This window comes from Rhinatrema bivittatum, chromosome 2 (genome assembly GCF_901001135.1).
Source record: "Rhinatrema bivittatum chromosome 2, aRhiBiv1.1, whole genome shotgun sequence".
NCBI lineage: Eukaryota > Metazoa > Chordata > Amphibia > Gymnophiona > Rhinatrematidae > Rhinatrema > Rhinatrema bivittatum.
In genome coordinates, this window is record NC_042616.1 from 821,232,764 (window position 1) to 821,252,956 (window position 20,193).

At 49.0% G+C, this 20,193-nt stretch overlaps 2 protein-coding genes across 14 annotated transcripts in view; one reads left to right on the plus strand and one right to left on the minus strand.

Moving 5' to 3' along the window:
* The window catches only part of GRINA (glutamate ionotropic receptor NMDA type subunit associated protein 1), a 169,874-nt gene extending 168,952 nt beyond the window's left edge, over window positions 1-922 (minus strand). Inside the window, exon 1 of the mRNA XM_029592317.1 lies at window positions 823-922. The gene's annotated coding sequence lies outside the window, so the exon portion shown is untranslated. The remainder of the gene's footprint in view (window positions 1-822) is intronic.
* A 2,171-nt stretch (window positions 923-3,093) lies between these two features.
* The window catches only part of PARP10 (poly(ADP-ribose) polymerase family member 10), a 102,489-nt gene continuing 85,389 nt past the window's right edge, over window positions 3,094-20,193 (plus strand). For 2 of the 13 annotated variants that reach the window (XM_029592318.1, XM_029592330.1), the window contains exons 1-4: window positions 3,118-3,400; window positions 3,608-3,695; window positions 3,836-3,883; window positions 6,742-6,917. In XM_029592318.1, the coding sequence (XP_029448178.1) occupies window positions 6,743-6,917 (175 nt within the window). In that variant the 5' untranslated portion in view covers window positions 3,118-3,400; window positions 3,608-3,695; window positions 3,836-3,883; window position 6,742. Of the gene's footprint in view, window positions 3,696-3,798; window positions 3,975-6,741; window positions 6,918-20,193 lie in introns of all 13 variants that reach the window. The other 11 variants (XM_029592326.1, XM_029592325.1, XM_029592328.1 and 8 more) reach the window with 11 other exon arrangements.

Below are 20,193 nucleotides of genomic sequence, written 5' to 3' on the forward strand. Positions count from 1 at the left end.
AAGTGTTGGTGCTGTGCTGGTTGCGCACTGTGTTTGTGTGTTGGTGCTGTGCTTGTTGCATACTGTAAGTGTTGGTGCTGTGCTTGTTGCATACTGTATGTGTTGGTGCTGTGCTTGTTGCATACTGTAAGTGTTGGTGCTGTGCTTGTTGCATACTGTATGTTTTGGTGCTGTGCTTGTTGCATACTGTATGTGTTGGTGCTGTGCTGGTTGTGCACTGTGTTTTTGTGTGTTGGTGCTGTGCTTGTTGCATACTGTAAGTGTTGGTGCTGTGCTGGTTGTGCACCGTGTGTGTGTTGGTGTTGTGCTGGTTGAGCACTGTGTTTATGTGTGTTGGTGCTGTGCTGGTTGTGCACCGTGTGTGTGTTGGTGCTGTGCTGGTTGAGCACTGTGTTTGTGTGTGTTGGTGCTGTGCTGGTTGAGCACTGTGCTTGTGTGTGTTGGTGCTGGGCTGGTTGTGCACCGTGTGTGTGCTGGTGCTGTGCTAGTTGCATACTGTAAGTGTTGGTGCTGTGCTGGCTGTGCACCGTGTGTGTGTTGGTGTTGTGCTGGTTGAGCACTGTGTTTGTGTGTGTTGGTGCTGTGCACCGTGTGTGTTGGTGCTGTGCTGGTTGAGCACTGTGTTTGTGTGTGTTGGTGCCGTGCTAGTTGCATACTGTAAGTGTTGGTGCTGTGCTGGTTGAGCACTGTGTTTGTGTGTGTTGGTGCAGTGCTGGTTGTGCACCGTGTGTTGGTGCTGTGCTGGTTGAGCACTGTGTTGGTGCTGTGTTGGTGCTGTGCTTGTTGTTGCGATCCCGGGTCGGCCCCGGGACAGCCACTCACCCCCACACCGAGCCCGGTCTGCCTCCACCTCCGTTGGGCCTGCACAGGCCTCTGATGCCGCGCTCCCGCTCCGGAGGAGCAGCCGGCGTCCTCCCGCGGCTGGCCCCGCCCCCTAGCCGCGCGCGCTAGGCCTCCAGATTTAAAGGGGCCAGCGCGGGAGAACTCTAAATCCCTGCAGATGACGTCAGACGCTGCAGGGCTATTTAAGCCCTGCAGCTGGAACCTTTCCTTGCCTTGCAACGAGGTTCCTCAGGGCTCCCTGACGTCTAGTTGCTGCGTTCCTGATTTGATCCTCTCCTCCGACCCGGCTTGCTTCCTGACTCTTCCTCCGTCTTCTCCACTGGCTATGGCATCGTCGTCTGATCCCTGGCTTTGACCTGTTTCCGTCCTTGCCTCCGCACTTCGCCTCTCCCCTGGTTCTGGCTACTCCTCTGGCTTCTGGCACCGACCCGGCTCCGTTATACGACTCCGCCTCTTGCCTCTCCCTTGGCTCACGACTTAGCTTGACTCCTGGACCCTGCCTCGGACCTTCGTGGCTCTTTGGTTCCCTTGTCCGCTGGCCCCGAAGATTCTCCTAAGTCCCAGCGGCCGGGCCCCTACGGGCGCCTCCTGGGGGGGCTCCGGCTTCCAGGGCGAATCTCCAAAAGACCCAGCGGCCGGGCCCCTACGAGCTCCTCTCAGAGGTGTACCGGTCTCCAGGGTGAAGATCTTCAAGTTACCGGGCCCAACGCCGTCCACTTCTCATCCCGCTGCCGAGCCCTTGGTGCATAGGGCTCCACCTTGGTCCATTGTCCAGCCGTCCCCAAGTCCGTCAAGCCGCCTCCCGGTCGGGACGCTTGCTGTGACCCTTCACAGCGCTCCATCTCCTGTCCTGACCGGCCCAAGGGTCCACGAAGCTAACACTTGTTGCATACTGTAAGTGTTGGTGCTGTGCTGGTTGTGCACCGTGTGTGTGTTGGTGCTGTGCTGGTTGAGCACTGTGTTTGTGTGTGTTGGTGTTGTGCTGGTTGAGCACTGTGTTTGTGTGTGTTGGTGCTGTGCTCGTTGTGCACCGTGTGTGTGTTGGTGCTGTGCTGGTTGAGCACTGTGTTTGTGTGTGTTGGTGTTGTGCTGGTTGAGCACTGTGTTTGTGTTGGTGCTGTGCTGGTTGAGCACTGTGTTTGTGTGTGTTGGTGCTGTGCTCGTTGTGCACTGTGTGTGTGTTGGTGCAGTGCTGGTTGAGCACTGTGTTTGTGTGTGTTGGTGCTGTGCTCGTTGTGCACCGTGTGTGTGTTGGTGCTGTGCTGGTTGAGCACTGTGTTTGTGTGTGTTGGTGCTGTGCTAGTTGCATACTGTAAGTGTTGGTGCTGTGCTGGTTGTGCACCGTGTGTGTATTGGTGCTGTGCTGGTTGTGCACTGTGTTTGTGTGTGTTGGTGCTGTGCTAGTTGCATACTGTAAGTGTTGGTGCTGTGCTGGTTGAGCACTGTGTTTGTGTGTATTGGTGCTGTGCTGGTTGTGCACTGTGTTTTTGTGTGTTGGTGCTGTGCTTGTTGCATACTGTAAGTGTTGGTGCAGTGCTGGTTGTGCACTGTGTTTGTGTGTGTTGGTGCTGTGCGGGTTGCACACTGTGTTTGTGTGTGTTGGTGCTGTGCTAGTTGCATACTGTAAGTGTTGGTGCTGTGCTGGTTGTGCACTGTGTTTGTGTGTGTTGGTGCTGTGCTGGTTGTGCACTGTGTTTGTGTGTGTTGGTGCTGTGCTAGTTGCATACTGTAAGTGTTGGTGCTGTGCTGGTTGTGCACTCTGTTTGTGTTGGTGCAGTGATGGTTGTGCACCGTGTGTGTGTGTTGGTGCTGTGCTAGTTGCATACTGTAAGTGTTGGTGCAGTGCTGGTTGTGCACTGTGTTTGTGTGTGTTGGTGCTGTGCGGGTTGCACACTGTGTTTGTGTGTGTTGGTGCTGTGCTAGTTGCATACTGTAAGTGTTGGTGCTGTGCTGGTTGTGCACTGTGTTTGTGTGTGTTGGTGCAGTGCTGGTTGTGCACTGTGTTTGTGTGTGTTGGTGCTGTGCTAGTTGCATACTGTAAGTGTTGGTGCTGTGCTGGTTGTGCACTGTGTTTGTGTGTGTTGGTGCAGTGCTGGTTGTGCACTGTGTTTGTGTGTGTTGGTGCTGTGCTAGTTGCATACTGTAAGTGTTGGTGCTGTGCTGGTTGTGCACTGTGTTTGTGTTGGTGCTGTGCTAGTTGTGCAGTGTGTAGGAGAGACACCAGAGGGCAGCAGCTCAGTGCTAGATAGATTCGCATTCTCTGTGACTCTATGGCTGTGGGCTGAGTCGGGCTGGGCTGTGTCTTTGCTCCTTGCGCGGAGGTCCGGGAATCTTTCTGATTCTTTATGATGTGAAATGTTCTCTTTCTTTGTGACGTGAAACGTTCTGTCTCTTTGTGACGTGAACCTTTTTCTTTATGACGTGCAACTTTCGCTTCTTTTCGGATTCTGCTAAGGTAGAGACGACCTGTGGTGCCTTAAGAGGAGCGTTGGATGCGTGCAGACCCCGTGCACTTTCTCAGGGAATGAGAGGGTCGTACACTGCGAGTCCGGCGCCGGTAGGAGTTTCTGCAAGTGGCACTGATCCGGGTCTTACTGTGTAAAGGGAGCAGAGATCCAACTGTAGCGCTGTGCAGGGAGTACTAATCCGGTTACTATAATGTGCAGGGAGCACTGATCCGGGTGTTACACTGTGCACAGTGCAGGGCACTGATCCGGTTACTATAATGTGCAGGGAGCACTGATCCGGGTGTTTCTGTCTGCAGGGAGCATTGATCCGGATATAACCCGGTCCAGGCTGGGTGTGCAGAGGAGCATGAGAAGCCGGAGGAAGGAAACACTGCGCTGACTCGGGTAGGATTTGCTTTTCCTTGTTGAGGTGCGGAAATGCCCCTAATACTGGGGGAACGAGAGGGGCGGGACTTTCTGTCGCATAAAATCGTTCGTTTGTTCTTAGACGCCGCAGCCGATCCTCTTTCACTTTCGTTTCTCAGTGCATGGTGAGACCTAGAGGGAGAAAACTCAAGACCCGGAAACCACAGGTACAAATCCCCACCCCAGGCAGCCAGGTCCTCCGATAGCAGCGTCACAGGAACAAATCCCAGCTCTGCGGCTCCAGCGTAAATCTCTCGTGTAATTATGGGGAATGTCTGTGGGATTGGGGGAGGGAATCTCTCGTGTAATTATGGGGAATGTCTGTGGGAATGGGGGGGAGGGAGGGAATCTCTCGTGTAATTATGGGGAATGTCTGTGGGATTGGGGGGAGGGAGGGAATCTCTCGTGTAATTATGGGGAATGTCTGTGGGATTGGGGGGGAGGGAGGGAATCTCTCGTGTAATTATGGGGAATGTCTGTGGGAATGGGGGGGAGGGAGGGAATCTCTTGTGTAATTATGGGGAATGTCTGTGGGATTGGGGGGGAGGGAGGGAATCTCTTGTGTAATTATGGGGAATGTCTGTGGGATTGGGGGAGGGAGGGAATCTCTTGTGTAATTATGGGGAATGTCTGTGGGATTGGGGGAGGGAGGGAATCTCTTGTGTAATTATGGGGAATGTCTGTGGGATTGGGGGAGGGAGGGAATCTCTTGTGTAATTATGGGGAATGTCTGTGGGATTGGGGGGGGAGGGAGGGAATCTCTTGTGTAATTATGGGGAATGTCTGTGGGATTGGAGGGAGGGAGGGAATCTCTTGTGTAATTATGGGGAATGTCTGTGGGATTGGAGGGAGGGAGGGAATCTCTTGTGTAATTATGGGGAATGTCTGTGGAATTGGGGGAGGGAGGGAATCTCTTGTGTAATTATGGGGAATGTCTGTGGGATTGGGGGAGGGAGGGAATCTCTTGTGTAATTATGGGGAATGTCTGTGGGATTGGGGGAGGGAGGGAGGGAATCTCTTGTGTAATTATGGGGAATGTCTGTGGGATTGAGGGAGGGAGGGAATCTCTTGTGTAATTATGGGGAATGTCTGTGGGATTGGGGGAGGGAGGGAGGGAATCTCTTGTGTAATTATGGGGAATGTCTGTGGGATTGAGGGAGGGAGGGAATCTCTTGTGTAATTATGGGGAATGTCTGTGGGATTGGGGGAGGGAGGGAGGGAATCTCTTGTGTAATTATGGGGAATGTCTGTGGGATTGGGGGGAGGGAGGGAGGGAATCTCTTGTGTAATTATGGGGAATGTCTGTGGGATTGGGGGAGGGAGGGAGGGAATCTCTTGTGTAATTATGGGGAATGTCTGTGGGATTGGGGGAGGGAGGGAGGGAATCTCTTGTGTAATTATGGGGAATGTCTGTGGGATTGGGGGAGGGAGGGAATCTCTCGTGTAATTATGGGGAATGTCTGTGGGATTGGGGGAGGGAGGGAATCTCTCGTGTAATTATGGGGAATGTCTGTGGGATTGGGGGAGGGAGGGAATCTCTCGTGTAATTATGGGGAATGTCTGTGGGATTGGGGGAGGGAGGGAATCTCTCGTGTAATTATGGGGAATGTCTGTGGGATTGGGGGGAGGGAGGGAATCTCTCGTGTAATTATGGGGAATGTCTGTGGGATTGGGGGGAGGGAGGGAATCTCTCGTGTAATTATGGGGAATGTCTGTGGGAATGGGGGGGAGGGAGGGAATCTCTCGTGTAATTATGGGGAATGTCTGTGGGAATGGGGGGAGGGAGGGAATCTCTCGTGTAATTATGGGGAATGTCTGTGGGAATGGGGGGGAGGGAGGGAATCTCTCGTGTAATTATGGGGAATGTCTGTGGGAATGGGGGGGAGGGAGGGAATCTCTCGTGTAATTATGGGGAATGTCTGTGGGAATGGGGGGGAGGGAGGGAATCTCTCGTGTAATTATGGGGAATGTCTGTGGGAATGGGGGGGAGGGAGGGAATCTCTCGTGTAATTATGGGGAATGTCTGTGGGAATGGGGGGGGAGGGAGGGAATCTCTCGTGTAATTATGGGGAATGTCTGTGGAATGGGGGGGAGGGAGGGAATCTCTCGTGTAATTATGGGGAATGTCTGTGGGATTGGGGGGGAGGGAGGGAATCTCTCGTGTAAGTATGGGGAATGTCTGTGGGATTGGGGAGGGAGGGAATCTCTCGTGTAATTATGGGGAATGTCTGTGGGATTGGGGGGGGAGGGAATCTCTCGTGTAATTATGGGGAATGTCTGTGGATTGGGGGGGGGAGGGAATCTCTCGTGTAATTATGGGGAATGTCTGTGGGATTGGGGGAGGGAGGGATGGGAATCTCTCGTGTAATTATGGGGAATGTCTGTGGGATTGGGGGAGGGAGGGAATCTCTCGTGTAATTATGGGGAATGTCTGTGGGATTGGGGGGGAGGGAATCTCTCGTGTAATTATGGGGAATGTCTGTGGGAATGGGGGGAGGGAGGGAATCTCTCGTGTAATTATGGGGAATGTGTGTGGGATGGGGGGAGGGAGGGAATCTCTCGTGTAATTATGGGGAATGTCTGTGGGAATGGGGGGGAGGGAGGGAATCTCTCGTGTAATTATGGGGAATGTCTGTGGGATGGGGGGAGGGAGGGAATCTCTCATGTAATTATGGGGAATGTCTGTGGGAATGGGGGGGAGGGAGGGAATCTCGTGTAATTATGGGGAATGTCTGTGGGATGGGGGAGGGAGGGAATCTCTCGTGTAATTATGGGGAATGTCTGTGGGAATGGGGGGGAGGGAGGGAATCTCTCGTGTAATTATGGGGAGTGTCTGTGGGATTGGGGGGAGGGAGGGAATCTCTCGTGTAATTATGGGGAATGTCTGTGGGAATGGGGGGGAGGGAGGGAATCTCTCGTGTAATTATGGGGAGTGTCTGTGGGATTGGGGGAGGGAGGGAGGGTAATGTCTCTTCTTACTTGAGAGTGTGTATCTTGTGGGTGTTTATACGGATTTCTGTTTCAGGATGGAGGAGGCTCCCGCCGCTGAGGCGGTGCTTGTGGTGGAGGACGTCCCTGACCTCATTGAGAGAGATTTTCTCGTCCTGTATTTTGAGAATGGACGTCGCTCTGGGGGAGGCCCCGTCCGCTCGTGCACGCGCCGTGGCAGATCTGTTGTGTTGGAGTTTGAGCACCCGGATGGTGAGGAGCATTCCCGGCACAGATGTGCTTGATGCTGACCTTTTTGTGATTTTTGTGTTGATGCCGGGTTGGTGGTCTCTGATAACAGACACTGGTACAGGGGATGGGCAGAGTCCCTGCTTTACTCTCACTCACTTTTCGGGAGGGCAGTGCTCGTTTTCTCTCTTCATTGTTCTGCCTCTCAAGTTCACAGCAGCCATCTGGACCCGGAGCCTTACTCTGGCACAATTTAACTTTCTTTTCTTCTCTCGTCCCGGACCTCAGGATTACTTGGTGCATCCCCTGCCTCTGGGCAGGATCTCTCTTTTTTTAATTTTCAGAGAGAGAGAGAGAGACTCAATGCACGTGAGGTAACGCCATGGAAAATACGTATTGGGATTGGTAACTGCGCGCTCTGATTTTGCCGGACGGCGCTTCCATGCTCCCGTAATGGCCTCGCACGCCAAGCGTGGAAGTCAAGAGATATGAAAACAAAATCTCTCGCCGGCTCCCCCCGGGCGAGGCGAGGAGTATATACATACAGTCGGGTGTTAATCCTCTCCCAGTGTTATATTGCCTCGCACATCCTGTCTTCATGCTTTAACTCATTTGTCAGCTGCGCTGAGGCTGAAGGACCGGGTGGTCCTGGGGGGGGCTCCGCATTTGGGTTTCCTCAGCGGGAGGAGGTTTCAGACTCGCTTTGCCATGGGGGGTCGTTAACCCTCTCCACCCCTCCCACGTCATCTGCTGGGACCACCCTTAAGCAGAATTTCAGAAGATCCCAAAATCAGATCTAATAAACGTCCCTTACCTCGTGCAGCTCCTGCTACCCCCCCTCCCTATAAAACATTTTAGAAATTCTGAGAATTTAAAAGATCTTTATGTAAAATGAAATCCCCTGAAATTAGCACTGAGGAAAGAAAGAGGTAGATCTTTTGAAATTCAGGAAAGTTTTATGAACCTGCTTGATGAGTGAAATTGCTTTAGTAAACAGAGATTTCCTCAGAACTGTTGAGGAGGAGGATGTTATGTGTTTTATGTAATTTTATATATTATTATGCTGTGAATCGCTGGGGAAGATATTTTCTGTTAGGAGGTGATAATAAGGCGCTGGTTTCCCTACGAGCGCTGCAGGAAATGTCCCTGCGTGCAGCAGGTGCTTTGCTAGGGTGCAGAGAGTCTCCCAATAAACACACAACTCCGCTGTAAGGGCGAGAAGTCAGACCTTGCAAAACCCCTCCGAAAAAAAAAACAGCCACCGAGGGAGATGTGCAAATGAGTACCCCTCGCGGCCGCGGCCCCTGCTACAGAAACGAGAGAGGGGGAAAGCGATAAGTACGATGCATTCGTTCCACCCTCCTTCAGCAAACCGACAGATAAATGTTTTCCAGTCTGTCTCGCCCAGGCACAGAGTCGCATCTCTAGTGCACGTTGCTATAGAGGGGATAGAAGGAGGAGCTAGCACATTTTCATTAATAGCTGCTCCAGGACATCCCCCCCCCCCCCCCCCCCCCCCGATCACTGCCTCTAGTTTCCTGTACTATCCCTGAGAGTCCCTAATCAATTTATGCTCATAGCAAAGGCCATCAAAGGATTGAAGGGTAGTTCCCTGTACGTACCCAGCTCAGTCCAGACTCCTGGGTTTGGCCTCCCTGCCAGCAGATGGAGACAGAGAGAGTCTCACAGACACTGCTAGATAACCCCGTGTGCCACCTGCAGTCCCTCAGTATTTCTCTGTCTCCAGCAGATGGTAGATGGTATAAAACCTGCAGTCTGCAGAGAGAGGGGAAAAAAAACATTAAAAGACCTGGTGGGGCCATCCACCCTGGTTTGAGGTTGGTGAGCAGGGACGTTGGTGACCCTTGTTGGGAGCTCGCTCCAAGATTCCGTGGGCAAGTATATCAGGTGGTCCAGATCCCTCATCCCCCCCCCTGCTGGCAGCTCTGTATTTCAGGTCCTGTCTGAGCAGGGAAGTATTGAATTTCTCTTCTGTGGCTAGGTTACAGCAGTGGATGCGGTTTTAACGCTTGTTTTCCTAGCCTGTAGACAGATGGACTCAGGACCCTGCCAGCAGATGGAGACGGAGTAAGGCTGTAGAGCTGACGTCACAGTACATATAACCCTGCAGTGACCTCGGCCCTCCAGTATTCTCCGTCTCCAGGAGATGGTGGACGTACCTCTCCCTATGGGGATTGCTGTACTTTGTTTTTGAAAGGAGAAATTCTGCATTCTAAATTGGAGAAAATTGAGGCCCACTCTCCTGCGGTGATACCTAAAGGTCCCTCCTCCAGTTGAGAATTCCTGAAGTGATTTCTGAGATCCCTCAGAGGTTTCTGGTGTGGACTTTGCTGCTTAGGCAACTGAAAGGCAGCGGGTGCAGGAAGCCGAGCGCGGCGGTGAAGGCATCCCTCTCCCATTCCTACCGGCAGAGCCTGAGGCATGTCTCGCCTTACCAAGGTATCCCTGGTAGGGACCCAGTTGGCACGGAAGAAGAGGAGGACCCAGATTCCTTGGAAGATGGGGAAATCGCCCCTGAGTTGGAACCATATTGGACCATGTTATGGTTCTTTCACGGAGACGAATTGCCGGCCCTGGTTTCCCAAACCCTGAAGATGCTGGGAGAGCCTGGGGCAGATTCTTTCACTTTTAAGTGATGGACACCATCCAGGAGTTGATTGATCTAGAATGGGATGCCCCAGAAGCAAGTCTGGACCCGGCGGTAAGAGAACGTTTGCGTTTCCCTAAAGTGGATGCACTGGTCTGTGCCGTCTCTAAGTGAACAACTATCCCAGTGGAGGGAGGAGCAGCTTTAAAGGATGCACAAGATAGATGGATTGAATCTATCCTTAAACAAGCCTTTGACGCAGGAGCAATGACCTTTCAGATTGCTTCTTGTTATGCTCTGATGGCTCATTCATGTCTATTTCTCTCTTATGAGTTGGATGACTCGGGGGGGTGAATTCCAGAGCGGTTCTGGAACCTGCTGTCGCCTTTTTAGCAGAAGCAGGCTCTGATTTAGTCCATATTTCAGCCAGAGGAGTGGTCTCAGTGGTGGTGGCCAGACGACAGCTGTAGCTGCGAAATTGGTCAGCTGATGCAATCTCCAAAGCTAATCTTACAAAGATGCTCTTTAAAGGATCACTCCTATTCGGGAATGAGCTGGAAAAGCTGGCCAGTAAATGTGAATCTCCAGTTCCCTGGATACCGGAAGATAAGAGGAAGCAGTTACAGCGTCCCTCGCCTGTGAGGGGTTGTTCCAGAAATTCGACCTTTCACAGGTCTTGACCCCTTGGGAGGTCTCAGTCCTTTCATACCCAGAGCCCAAGAGAGGGGCAGCATTGGGTTGAGGATCTTCCCAAACCCCCAATGAAATTTTACCGACCCACCTTCAGGATGAGGAGATAGGGGGTCGTCTGTCTCTTTTACCAATGGCGGGTCGAGATCACTTCAGACAAATGGGTACTGGAAGTCCTATGAGAAGGATATGGGCTGGAATTCTACAGCACTCCTCAGGATGTATTCATGATGTCTCCTTGCCACTCCCAGCAGAAGAAGCAGGCAGTGGAGATTACAATTCTAAGGCTCCTGAGGATGAGGGCTGTGATCCCAGTACCTACGCCTCAGAAAGATACAGGGCATTGTTCCATTAATTTTGTCATACCCAAGGAGGAAGGTTCCTTTTGTCCCATCTTGGAATTCAAGAGTGGTAACCGTTACCTGCGAGTGACTCATTTTCGCATGGAGACTTTGTACGACCATTATCACGGAGCATAATCAGGAGAGTTCCTAACCAACCTGGACCCATCCGAGGCCTACCTACATATTCCAAACCAACAAGAACACAAATATTTCCTCTGTTTGCGAGACTGAGTCGATAATATCAGTTTTGGGTGCTGCCCTTTGGCCTAGCCATCGCCCCCAGAACATTTTCCAGAGTTATGGTGGTCGTGGTGGCAGCATTGAGGAAAGACGGGATCCTGGTGCATCCATACTTGTACGATTGGCTGATCCGGGTCAAGTCCGTGGAAGAGAGCCTCCTGGTAACCAACAGGATGATCTTCTTGTTACAGGAACTTGGTTGGGTAGTAAACCTGGCCAAGAGCAGCCTCAAGCCTTCCCAGTCCTTGGAGTATCTGGGAGTTCGGTTTGACACCAAGCGGGGCAAGGTCTTTTTTCCGATCATATGGATACAGAAGTTGATATATCAGGTGTGTCAGCTGGTGAACATGGTACACCCGACTGTGTGGAGCTATCTCCAAGACCTTGGTTTGATGGCGGCAACCCTGGAAGTAGTGCTGTGGGCGAGGACACACGTGCATCCACTTCAACGCTGTCTGCTGTCACGAGGGAACCTGCAGTCCCAAGACTTTGTCTCCACTTACCAATGGAAGTCTGTTCTCACCTCCTGTGGTGGTTGCAGGAAGCTCATCTGAGCAGGAGCATGTCCCTGTCCTCCTCCTCAAACTGGCTGATTCTCATGACAGATGCGAGTCTCCGGGGCTGGGGAGCTCACTGTCAGGAGCTGATGGCCCAGGGACATTGAACGGAAGAAGAGGCCCTCTGGAACATCAATCGCCTGGAAACCCAAGGAGTGGAGTGGAAGGCGAGGCAACTGTCAGTTCTCCTCCATTGTTCCCGATGGCAGAAATGTCCCTTAGAGAGAGAGAGGTTGGAGAGAGCAAAGTTGGGCCTATGGGCTCTGGTATAGATCCATCCTCCTCTTCCTGGGTGAAATATTTCCAGGGCCTGCAGACCTTTTTGTAGGGATACCCAGTGAAGGCAAAGCAGCCTATTATGTAGAAATTGCATGCTCAGGCCTCCCATTTGTCAGTCACAGTGGGCAAACGGCATAGGGAGTCTGTCCCTGGTAATGTTCATGGGGATGTAGATCTTGAGACATTGGAGGACTCCGATGGGGAATTAGCTTTCTCGCCTTTAGAAGAGGGGGAAATTGCACATGAGTGACAGCTGCTTCGGACTCTGCTCAGATTTTCTTTTTTCACAGAGATGTCTTGCTGAGTCTATTAGCTCAGACCCTCAACACGCTTAATGTGGCCAGAGGTCAATTTTAAGTTAAACGGCCTGTTTCTTCCCCCCTGTATCCAATTCTAGAGTTATTTAGCCTTCAGTGGAATACCTCGGAGTCAAGTTTTAGAAAGGGGGAAAACCAGTCTTCTTATATTCCATTTTGTGGTTCCAGACAAGAAAAAAAGGAAGGGACATTTCAGCCAATATTGGATTTAATGAAGGTAAATGTGGCTCTCAAGGTTCCCCCCTTCTGCATGGAGACTGAGATCCAATTCTGAGGTTTGGCATAGCAGCGGTATGCAAGAGAGAGTTCTTGACATCTCTTGCTTTGACAAAGGCATATCCGCACATAGCCATTAGGCCAGAACGCAGGGGATTCCTGAGGTTCATGGACCTAAGGGAACATTTTCGGCTGATGATGGCTCTGCGTGCCTTCACCAGGGTGATGGTGGTGGGGGCGGCTGCATTGCAACAGGAGAGTGTGTTGGTGCATCTGTGTCTGGACAACTGGCTCATTCTTGCAAAATAGAAGACCTCTGTCGACAATCAGTACAAAAGGTACCGATGCACTTGAAGTCTCTAGGATGGGTGGTGAACCTAGCAAAGAACCATTTAGTCCTCTCTCAAACTGGAGTATCTGGGGTATATGCTGGCAGAGTGTTTCTCACGGAGAGAGATTACTGAAATTCCAGAGTCAGATTTGGCTTCTGCTAGAGCTTTCAGTGCCCTGGGTCTGGGACTATTTACAGGTCCTGGGATCTATGGCATTGACATTGGAATTAATGCATTGGATATTTGCGCATAGGCAGCCTCTGCAGGGGGCTCTTCTCTCCCGCTAGAATGCATTAATGGATGAGTTTCATCTTCCTTTTCCATTAGAGGGGGAAGCTAGGGACAGTCTTTCGTGGTGGCTTACTTGCACTAGTCTCCAGCGTAGTGCAGAATTGGAGGTTCCGAATTGGGTAATAGTGATCACCGATGCAAGCCTCTCCGGATGGAAGGTGGTATGTCAAGATCAGTCGGCTAAAGATGAGAACGATACATTTCGCTTTGCTTGCTGGTCTGCCACAGTTACATGGCTATCCAGTACGGATCCTATCGAACAATTTGACGACAGTGGCCTCCATCAAGAATCAGGCAGTAGCTCAAGAGGCCCGGGAGTTGATTCTCTGGGCAGAGCAGCATTTGGAGCGATTGGCAGCATCTCACATCACCAGAGTAGACCATGTTCAGGCGGCTTTTCTCAGTTGGAGAAATTTAGACCTCGGGGAATGGGAGCTGGTCAGAGGCAGTGATGTGTCTCTTTCACGAAAGATGGGGGTATCCCGACCAAAGAGAATCCAAAGATGTTGCAGTTTTACAGTCACTGAACAGAACACGATATGGAAGGAATTGAAGCTCTGGTGCTGCTGTGGACACGAGGGATGATTCTCTGTTGTCCCTCCGTGGCCATGGTGAACAAGGGATTATGGCCGATAGAGAAACATCTGGGAAATGTGATCCTGGTAGCTCCAAATTGGCCACATCGACAATGCTTCCCAGATCTGATCAACATAGCCTTAGATGGGCCCCTGAGGTTTGGACATCAGTTGTCTCTTTTCCACCAGGGCCCAATATTTTTGGGTCAGGCAGCTTACTTCTGTCTTGTGGCTTCACTTCTGAGAGGAGACTGCTGAGATGGAGGGGATGTTCCTGAGCTGTTATTTCTACTTTATTGCAGGCTAGGCAAACTTTTATATCCTTGACGTATGTGCGAATCTGGAGGATCTTCAAGTACTGGTTTGCTGTTGATGGAGTGCAGCCTCAACCTGTTCAGGCTATGGTGTGGCATATTTTGGCTTTTCTACAGAGAGGTTCTGGTCAAGGGACTGGCCTTTAACTCTCTTTGAGAGTCCAGATAGCGACATTGGGTTTTCTCTGGGGTAAGATGCAGATGTTATATGGTTCCTTTGGGAAGCTAAGAACTTGTGTCCTCAGGTGCGGAATATTTGTCTGTCTTAGAATCTGAATCTAGTCCTTAGAGGATTGTGCGAGACTCTGTTTGAACCACTAAAGAGAACTATGGTAAGGGCTTGACTCTTAAAATGGTTTTCTTGGTGGCTATTTGTTCAGCCAGAAGAACTTTGGAGCTCCAGGCGCTGTCGTGTCTAAATCCCTTCCTTCCTACAGATATCTGATTTGGGGGTATCTTTTATGCATGGCTTCTTCTTTTCTGCCTGAGGTAGTCTCAGCGTTCCATCTTATATAGTAGAGCTTCCAGCTTTTCCGGATTTGGATTCCTCTGTGCCTTGCGAGGGGGAGCTTAGGCTCTTAGATGGGAGGCGTGCATTGAGGTATCTAAAGGTCACTTATGATTTCCATAGATTGGATCACCTCTTTGAACTGTGGAGTGGTCCAAAGAAGAGAAGTAAGGCATCTAAGGCTACAATTGTGAGGGGCTGAAGAAAGCGATAGTCAACTTACATTTCTAAAGGGCGTCCGTTGCATGGGGGTTTAGGGGCGCATTTGTTGCGTTCTCAGGTGACTTCCTGAGCTGAGTCACACTAGGTGTCTCCACATTAAATTTCTGGGAAGCCTCTTCACTTTTGCTAGGCATCATCGCTTGGTTGTGGGGGATCCGGCTTCCCTGGGCTTTTGTGAGAATGTTCTTCTAGTGGAATTATCCAGGTCTCACCCGAGTTAAGGGGAGCTTAGGTACAGCCCAGGAGTCTGGACTGATCTGGGTACGTACAGGGAAAGGAAAATTTGGTTCATACATGCTAATTTTTGTTCCTATAGTACCACAGATCAATCCAGAGACTTGCCTATTTATGGGGGGGCGGGGGGAGAGAGTCTGCCACTCGTACTGTTGCTTTGCATATAGTGCGGCATTCTTGGAGATTTTCAATGCTGATCGCTTCTGTTAAATTTGGGAAATTAATTTTCTATTCTCTTTTTGGACAACTTCAACTTCTTCCAGCTCGTTGGAGGGGAGGGAGTTTGCCTAGAAGTTTCCTTAGAAATTTGTGGTTGTTACTTTCATCTTGGCTTGGGTACGGGTCAGTACTGAGGGACTGCAGGTGGCACACTGGGTTATGTACAGTGTCAGTGAAACTTTCTCTGTCTCCATCTGCTGGCAGGGAGGCAAAACCCAGGAGTCTGGACTGATCTGGGTACATACAGGGAAAGGAAAATTTGGTTCATACATGCTAATTTTTGTCCCTATAGTACCACAGATCAGTCTAGAGACTTGCCTATTTATGGGGGGCGGGGGGAGAGAGTCTGCCACTCGTACTGTTGCTTTGCATATAGTGCGGCATTCTTGGAGATTTTCAATGCTGATCGCTTCTGTTAAATTTGGGAAATGAGTTTTCCATTCTCTTTTTGGACAACTTCACCTTCTTCCAGCTCGTTGGAGGGGAGGGAGTTTGCCTAGAAGTTTCCTTAGAAATTTATGGTTGCTACTTTCATCTTGGCTTGGGTACGGGTCAGTACTGAGGGGCTGCAGGTGGCACACTGGGTTATGTACAGTGTCAGTGAAACTTTCTCTGTCGCCATCTGCTGGCAGGGAGGCAAAACCCAGGAGTCTGGACTGATCTGTGGTACTACAGGAACGAACATGAGCAGTTAAGAACACGTTTTCCTTTACCTGTGGAGAATTGGCTTAGTGATCAGAGCGATGGCTTGAGAACCAGTGAAGCTGTTGATAACTCCTTGCAACCTGCCTCAGATATAAACTTTGTGCCTGAAATAGTAAGAATTTGCCCATAGACACAGAATGGGAGAAAAGCTTCAGTAAACAGACCTCTTAGATTGTAAGCTTTGTGGGGCAGGGAGCTTCCTGCTCTACCTGATTTATAACTTTATTTTGAGGGTAGGTCTGGAAAAGTGAATGATTCTCAGATTGCAGAGACCCTTTTTCATTCTGAGTCTCTGCTGAGGAGATATATTAAAGTAACTGAGGAGATCATGTGATGTGTCCGACTGAGCTCTGAATGTAGCATCCCCCCCACTGCCATCTGAGCAACCAGACAGAAAAAGTAACACAAACGATTAGTAGTAGTGCCTATGTCGATTACTACTTTCATGCAGAAGTCTCCATCGGTAATGCCAGTGAAAAAAGATAAAAACCACAGGGGTTGGACAGCAATATGGCGGTGCCAGTGCCTGAAGCTCACGCCGGCGATAGGCCCAAATCGCCAAATTCAATGCATCTGACCACGGTGGAAATAAAAGATGCAGTTATCAATGCTTTGGAAAGCCGGCTTATGGGCATATCAGAATAATTATCATTGTAGGCTATTATTGCAGGTTATGCTCCCCGTCTCGCTCAAGTGGAAGGACGAACGGCTGTTGTGGAAGACGATATTTTGGCATTTACCAGTAAAGTAAAAATACCATGGAAAAAACCAATCAGACTCAATCCAATAAACTCGACGATGTTGAAAATCGACAAGGAGGTCCAACATAAGACTTCTGGGAATACCCAAAACTATAGAAGAGAATGCCCTACGTCACGAGATACAAACATAGCTGCCTGACGCGCTGGGCCTTCCAGAATTAAGGGAGAAACTGGAAATAGAGCGCGCTCATAGACTGAGTCTGTGCGATGGGACAAAACAGACCAAGTATTGTTATTGTGAAAATACTGAATTTCCACCATAAACAGGTAATTTTACAGGCAGTACGTAGACAGGCGAATTTACAGATACAAGCCTCCCCAGTTCGGCTAGCGCCAGATTTCTCGGCGAGAGTGGCTGCATTGCGCAGATCCTTTGTACCCCTTTGCAGCAAGCTTATCGAGGAAAAATATAAAATTTGCATCACAGTTCGCAGCCAACCTGCGTGTCAATCATGGTGGAAAATGGACAACATATGAGACCCTGGATGCAGCTCAACTCAGTGAGTGATACCAAGACTAATCAGGCTGTGGGTGAGGGACTGATCATCATTCTGGGCTTCTTTAGCCTTTTGGGTTCTTCAGGGGGGAGGGCGGGATTGGGCAGGGGGATTCGGGGCACCTGTACTGTCATATAATGTTTACTCCATTTTACTAGAGTTCTATCTATTTTATATATATTTATGGGAATTGTCAAACATGAATGTAAGAGCCGGAATATTAGGGGGGGGGCTAGGCTGGGGCCCGATCCTCATATTTCTCCTATCAAGTTACAGTACCCAAGGGAAATTTTAATTCTCAATCTTGGGAGGTAAATATAGAATTCTATCCAGGAACATTGATGGGTTGGGCACAGCTATTAAACAGAAAAAGGTATTTCAGCAGTTACAACGCCTCCAGGCTAACCTCGCCTGCCTACAAGAGACACATTTGAATGCATCGGAAAGCGCAAAATTATGTAGGGAGTGGGTTGCCACTTGTCATTTCTCCCCTGCAAAGGGAAAGAAGGGCGGAGTCGCAATTCTAGTTCACAAGAAGACCCCACTAACAGTCACCAAGGAGTTCACTGATAGCGAAGGAAGACGCGTTACGCTTTCCTGCCAGGGTACCCGTAATTATATCACCTTGTGTAACATGTATGCTCCAAATGCTCATGACCCAGTTTTTTACGCTCATATATCTAACATACTCTTGGCTAATGGAGAGGGGGAACTGCTGTGGCAGGAGATCTGAACTGTCTGCATGAAGCTCATCTAGATAAATCTCAACTCCCTAGAGGTTATAAAGTACGGGTGGACAATGGAGTAGCCACACTCAATAGAAGATTGCAATTACTCGATGTCTGGCGTGTGTTATACCCAGAAGTGCGGGAATATAGCCACGTTTCTAGGGCACACGGTACCGTGTCCAGAATTGACTACATATTTATTTAAGAACTTTTCTATACCTGTATTCATGGGTACATCATATCAGTTTACAGATAACTTATTACAGAGAACAAGGGTGGGGGAAGCAAGGGAACGATAGAGGAACCAAGGAACAAGGGGGGTGGGGGGGAAATAGGATAAAAGGAGTAACTAATATGAACAAGGAGGCGGGAGGAAGGTAACACGGGAGAAAGGCTACTAAAATACACGGGAAGGGGATTAAGACAAAATGAGGCTTAACTAACAAATAACGGCTAAATGAGAATACTGAAGAACGGGGCATAAAATATACTGAGATACAAGGCGTAAGAAATACTGAGATACGAGGCATAAAATATACTGAGATACAGGGGGAATAAAGTACAGGACTAAAAATGGATAATATAAAATAAAGTGAATTTACTAAAAATGGCAAAAGAAACTGAAATACATGAGAGAGAATTTACAGGACTAACCCTGGATGATATAAGATGAATACAGTAATTATATAAAATCTGAATACAGTGAAATAATGGGGAGGAGAATCGGATGTAAGAGGCGGCACAGGGAGGGTGTTCAGTAGAGTAGAAGCCGCTGATAAAAGGTGCTGTAGCCATAGTGGACCATGCACCAGTGTGGGTGGACATTTGGTTTTCCAACGAACGGTCCAAAAAAACCAAAAATGGAGACTTCCGACCCATCTAATTGATGGTTCTCACGTTCACCAATTCTTAAGACAGAAATGGGATGAATGCGCCATAAATAATAGTCAAGACAGTGACAATTCAGTCTTGTTTTGGGAAACAAGTAAGGCTGTCTTAAGGGGGAGGGAAAATAATTGCATATTCTATAAAGAAAAATAAACAGTTAAATAGTACTATCTTAAGTTTAGAATTACAATTACAGCAGGCCAAAAGGCGTCTAGCGGAGGAGCCCTCAATTTCACATAAAAAGTCTTACCAAGCATGCCTTGATGCTCTAAATACCCACTTACATCTCTGCAAGCCTCTGAGCATTACTTACTCTGTTATGGCAATAAATCTGGCAAGCTTTTGGCCCACTTAAAAGTAAAAAGGATTATGTTAGAGGGCTAAAAACCTCAGAGATCTGTGAAGTCTTTCGACGCATTTATGAGTCTCTCTATACAGAAGACAGGGAAGGCAACAAAAGTGACGAGGAGACATTTTCGAGGATTTACCCTTGCCTCAGTTGTTGGTCACTCAGAATTCTTAAGTAAACCTGTAACGGAGATTGAATTAAAGGGGGTAATAAAATCCAGCAAAGGGAAAAAGTCACCTGGTCCGGATGGTCTCCCAGCAGAATATTACAAAATATTGAGTTCACGGTTAACAAAGCCCTGCATGGGAAGTGGGACAACTTCACCCCACCTTTAACCAAGCCTATATTACAATCTTACCGAAACCGGGGAAAGATCCAACTCAAGCCTCCTCTCACAGACCCATTTCATTATTGAATAGTGACCTAAAATTATATGCTAAGATTTGGGCCTTAAGATTGGGTTCGGTTATACCGAGTTTAATATCATCTTATCAAGCCGGCTTTGTAAAAGGAAGAACTGCTGGCTCATCTCGGCTATCGAAACCTCCCTCCGGGGGTGTTCACAACCAATAGTAGTGGGGTTTGATTCCGAAAAAGCTTTCGATAGAGCGTCCTGGGAATATATGTTTTCTGGGCTCAAAAGGTTTGGTTTTTCCGGCTCCTTAATTACAGCTGTATCAATACTATATCAAAATCCTGAATCATACATCTTAGCAAATGGTGACATCTCTGGGGCTATACAAATCAGTCGGATAAGGATGCCCTTTGTCCCCCATATTATCTACACTGTCTTTCGATCTGGCTGAGTTCCCGGCAATTCAGGGTTTTTTGTACAAACAAAGTTGCTTTTCAGTGGCTGCATTTGCTGATGATATGCTGATGTTTTTGGGTAATCCAGTCCTCTCTCTATCCCATGTCCTTCATGTACAACAGACTTTTGGCAGTTTTGCTGGATTAAAAATAAATACAGATAAGTCGGAGGCCTTAGATATTGTGTGAACCTGGCAGGGGCCTTTTCCATTAAAGTGGGTATCAGAAAAGTTAAAATTTTGGGGGATATTTATACCAGCCAACCCAAAAACACTGTATGATCTAAATATAATTCCCTTAAAGAAAAAAGATGATTAAACACCTTCAAACGTGGCACAGTTTGCCACTCTCCCTGTCTGGGAATGTTTTATTATTGAAAATGATGGAAATCTCCAAGTGGCTTTATGTTTTCAATATGTTGCCTGTATGGATGCAGAGAACAGAAATTCTAGATATTCACAAAGAATTAAAAAAATATATTTATGGGAGGGGTAAGCGAGCACGCATTTCTTTAAATTTACTGATGAAACCAAGAAGGGAGGGAGGAATGAATTGCCCCAATCTAGGTGTGTGTATAATCAGGCCAGTTTATTACGACATATCAGAGGTTGGGTTC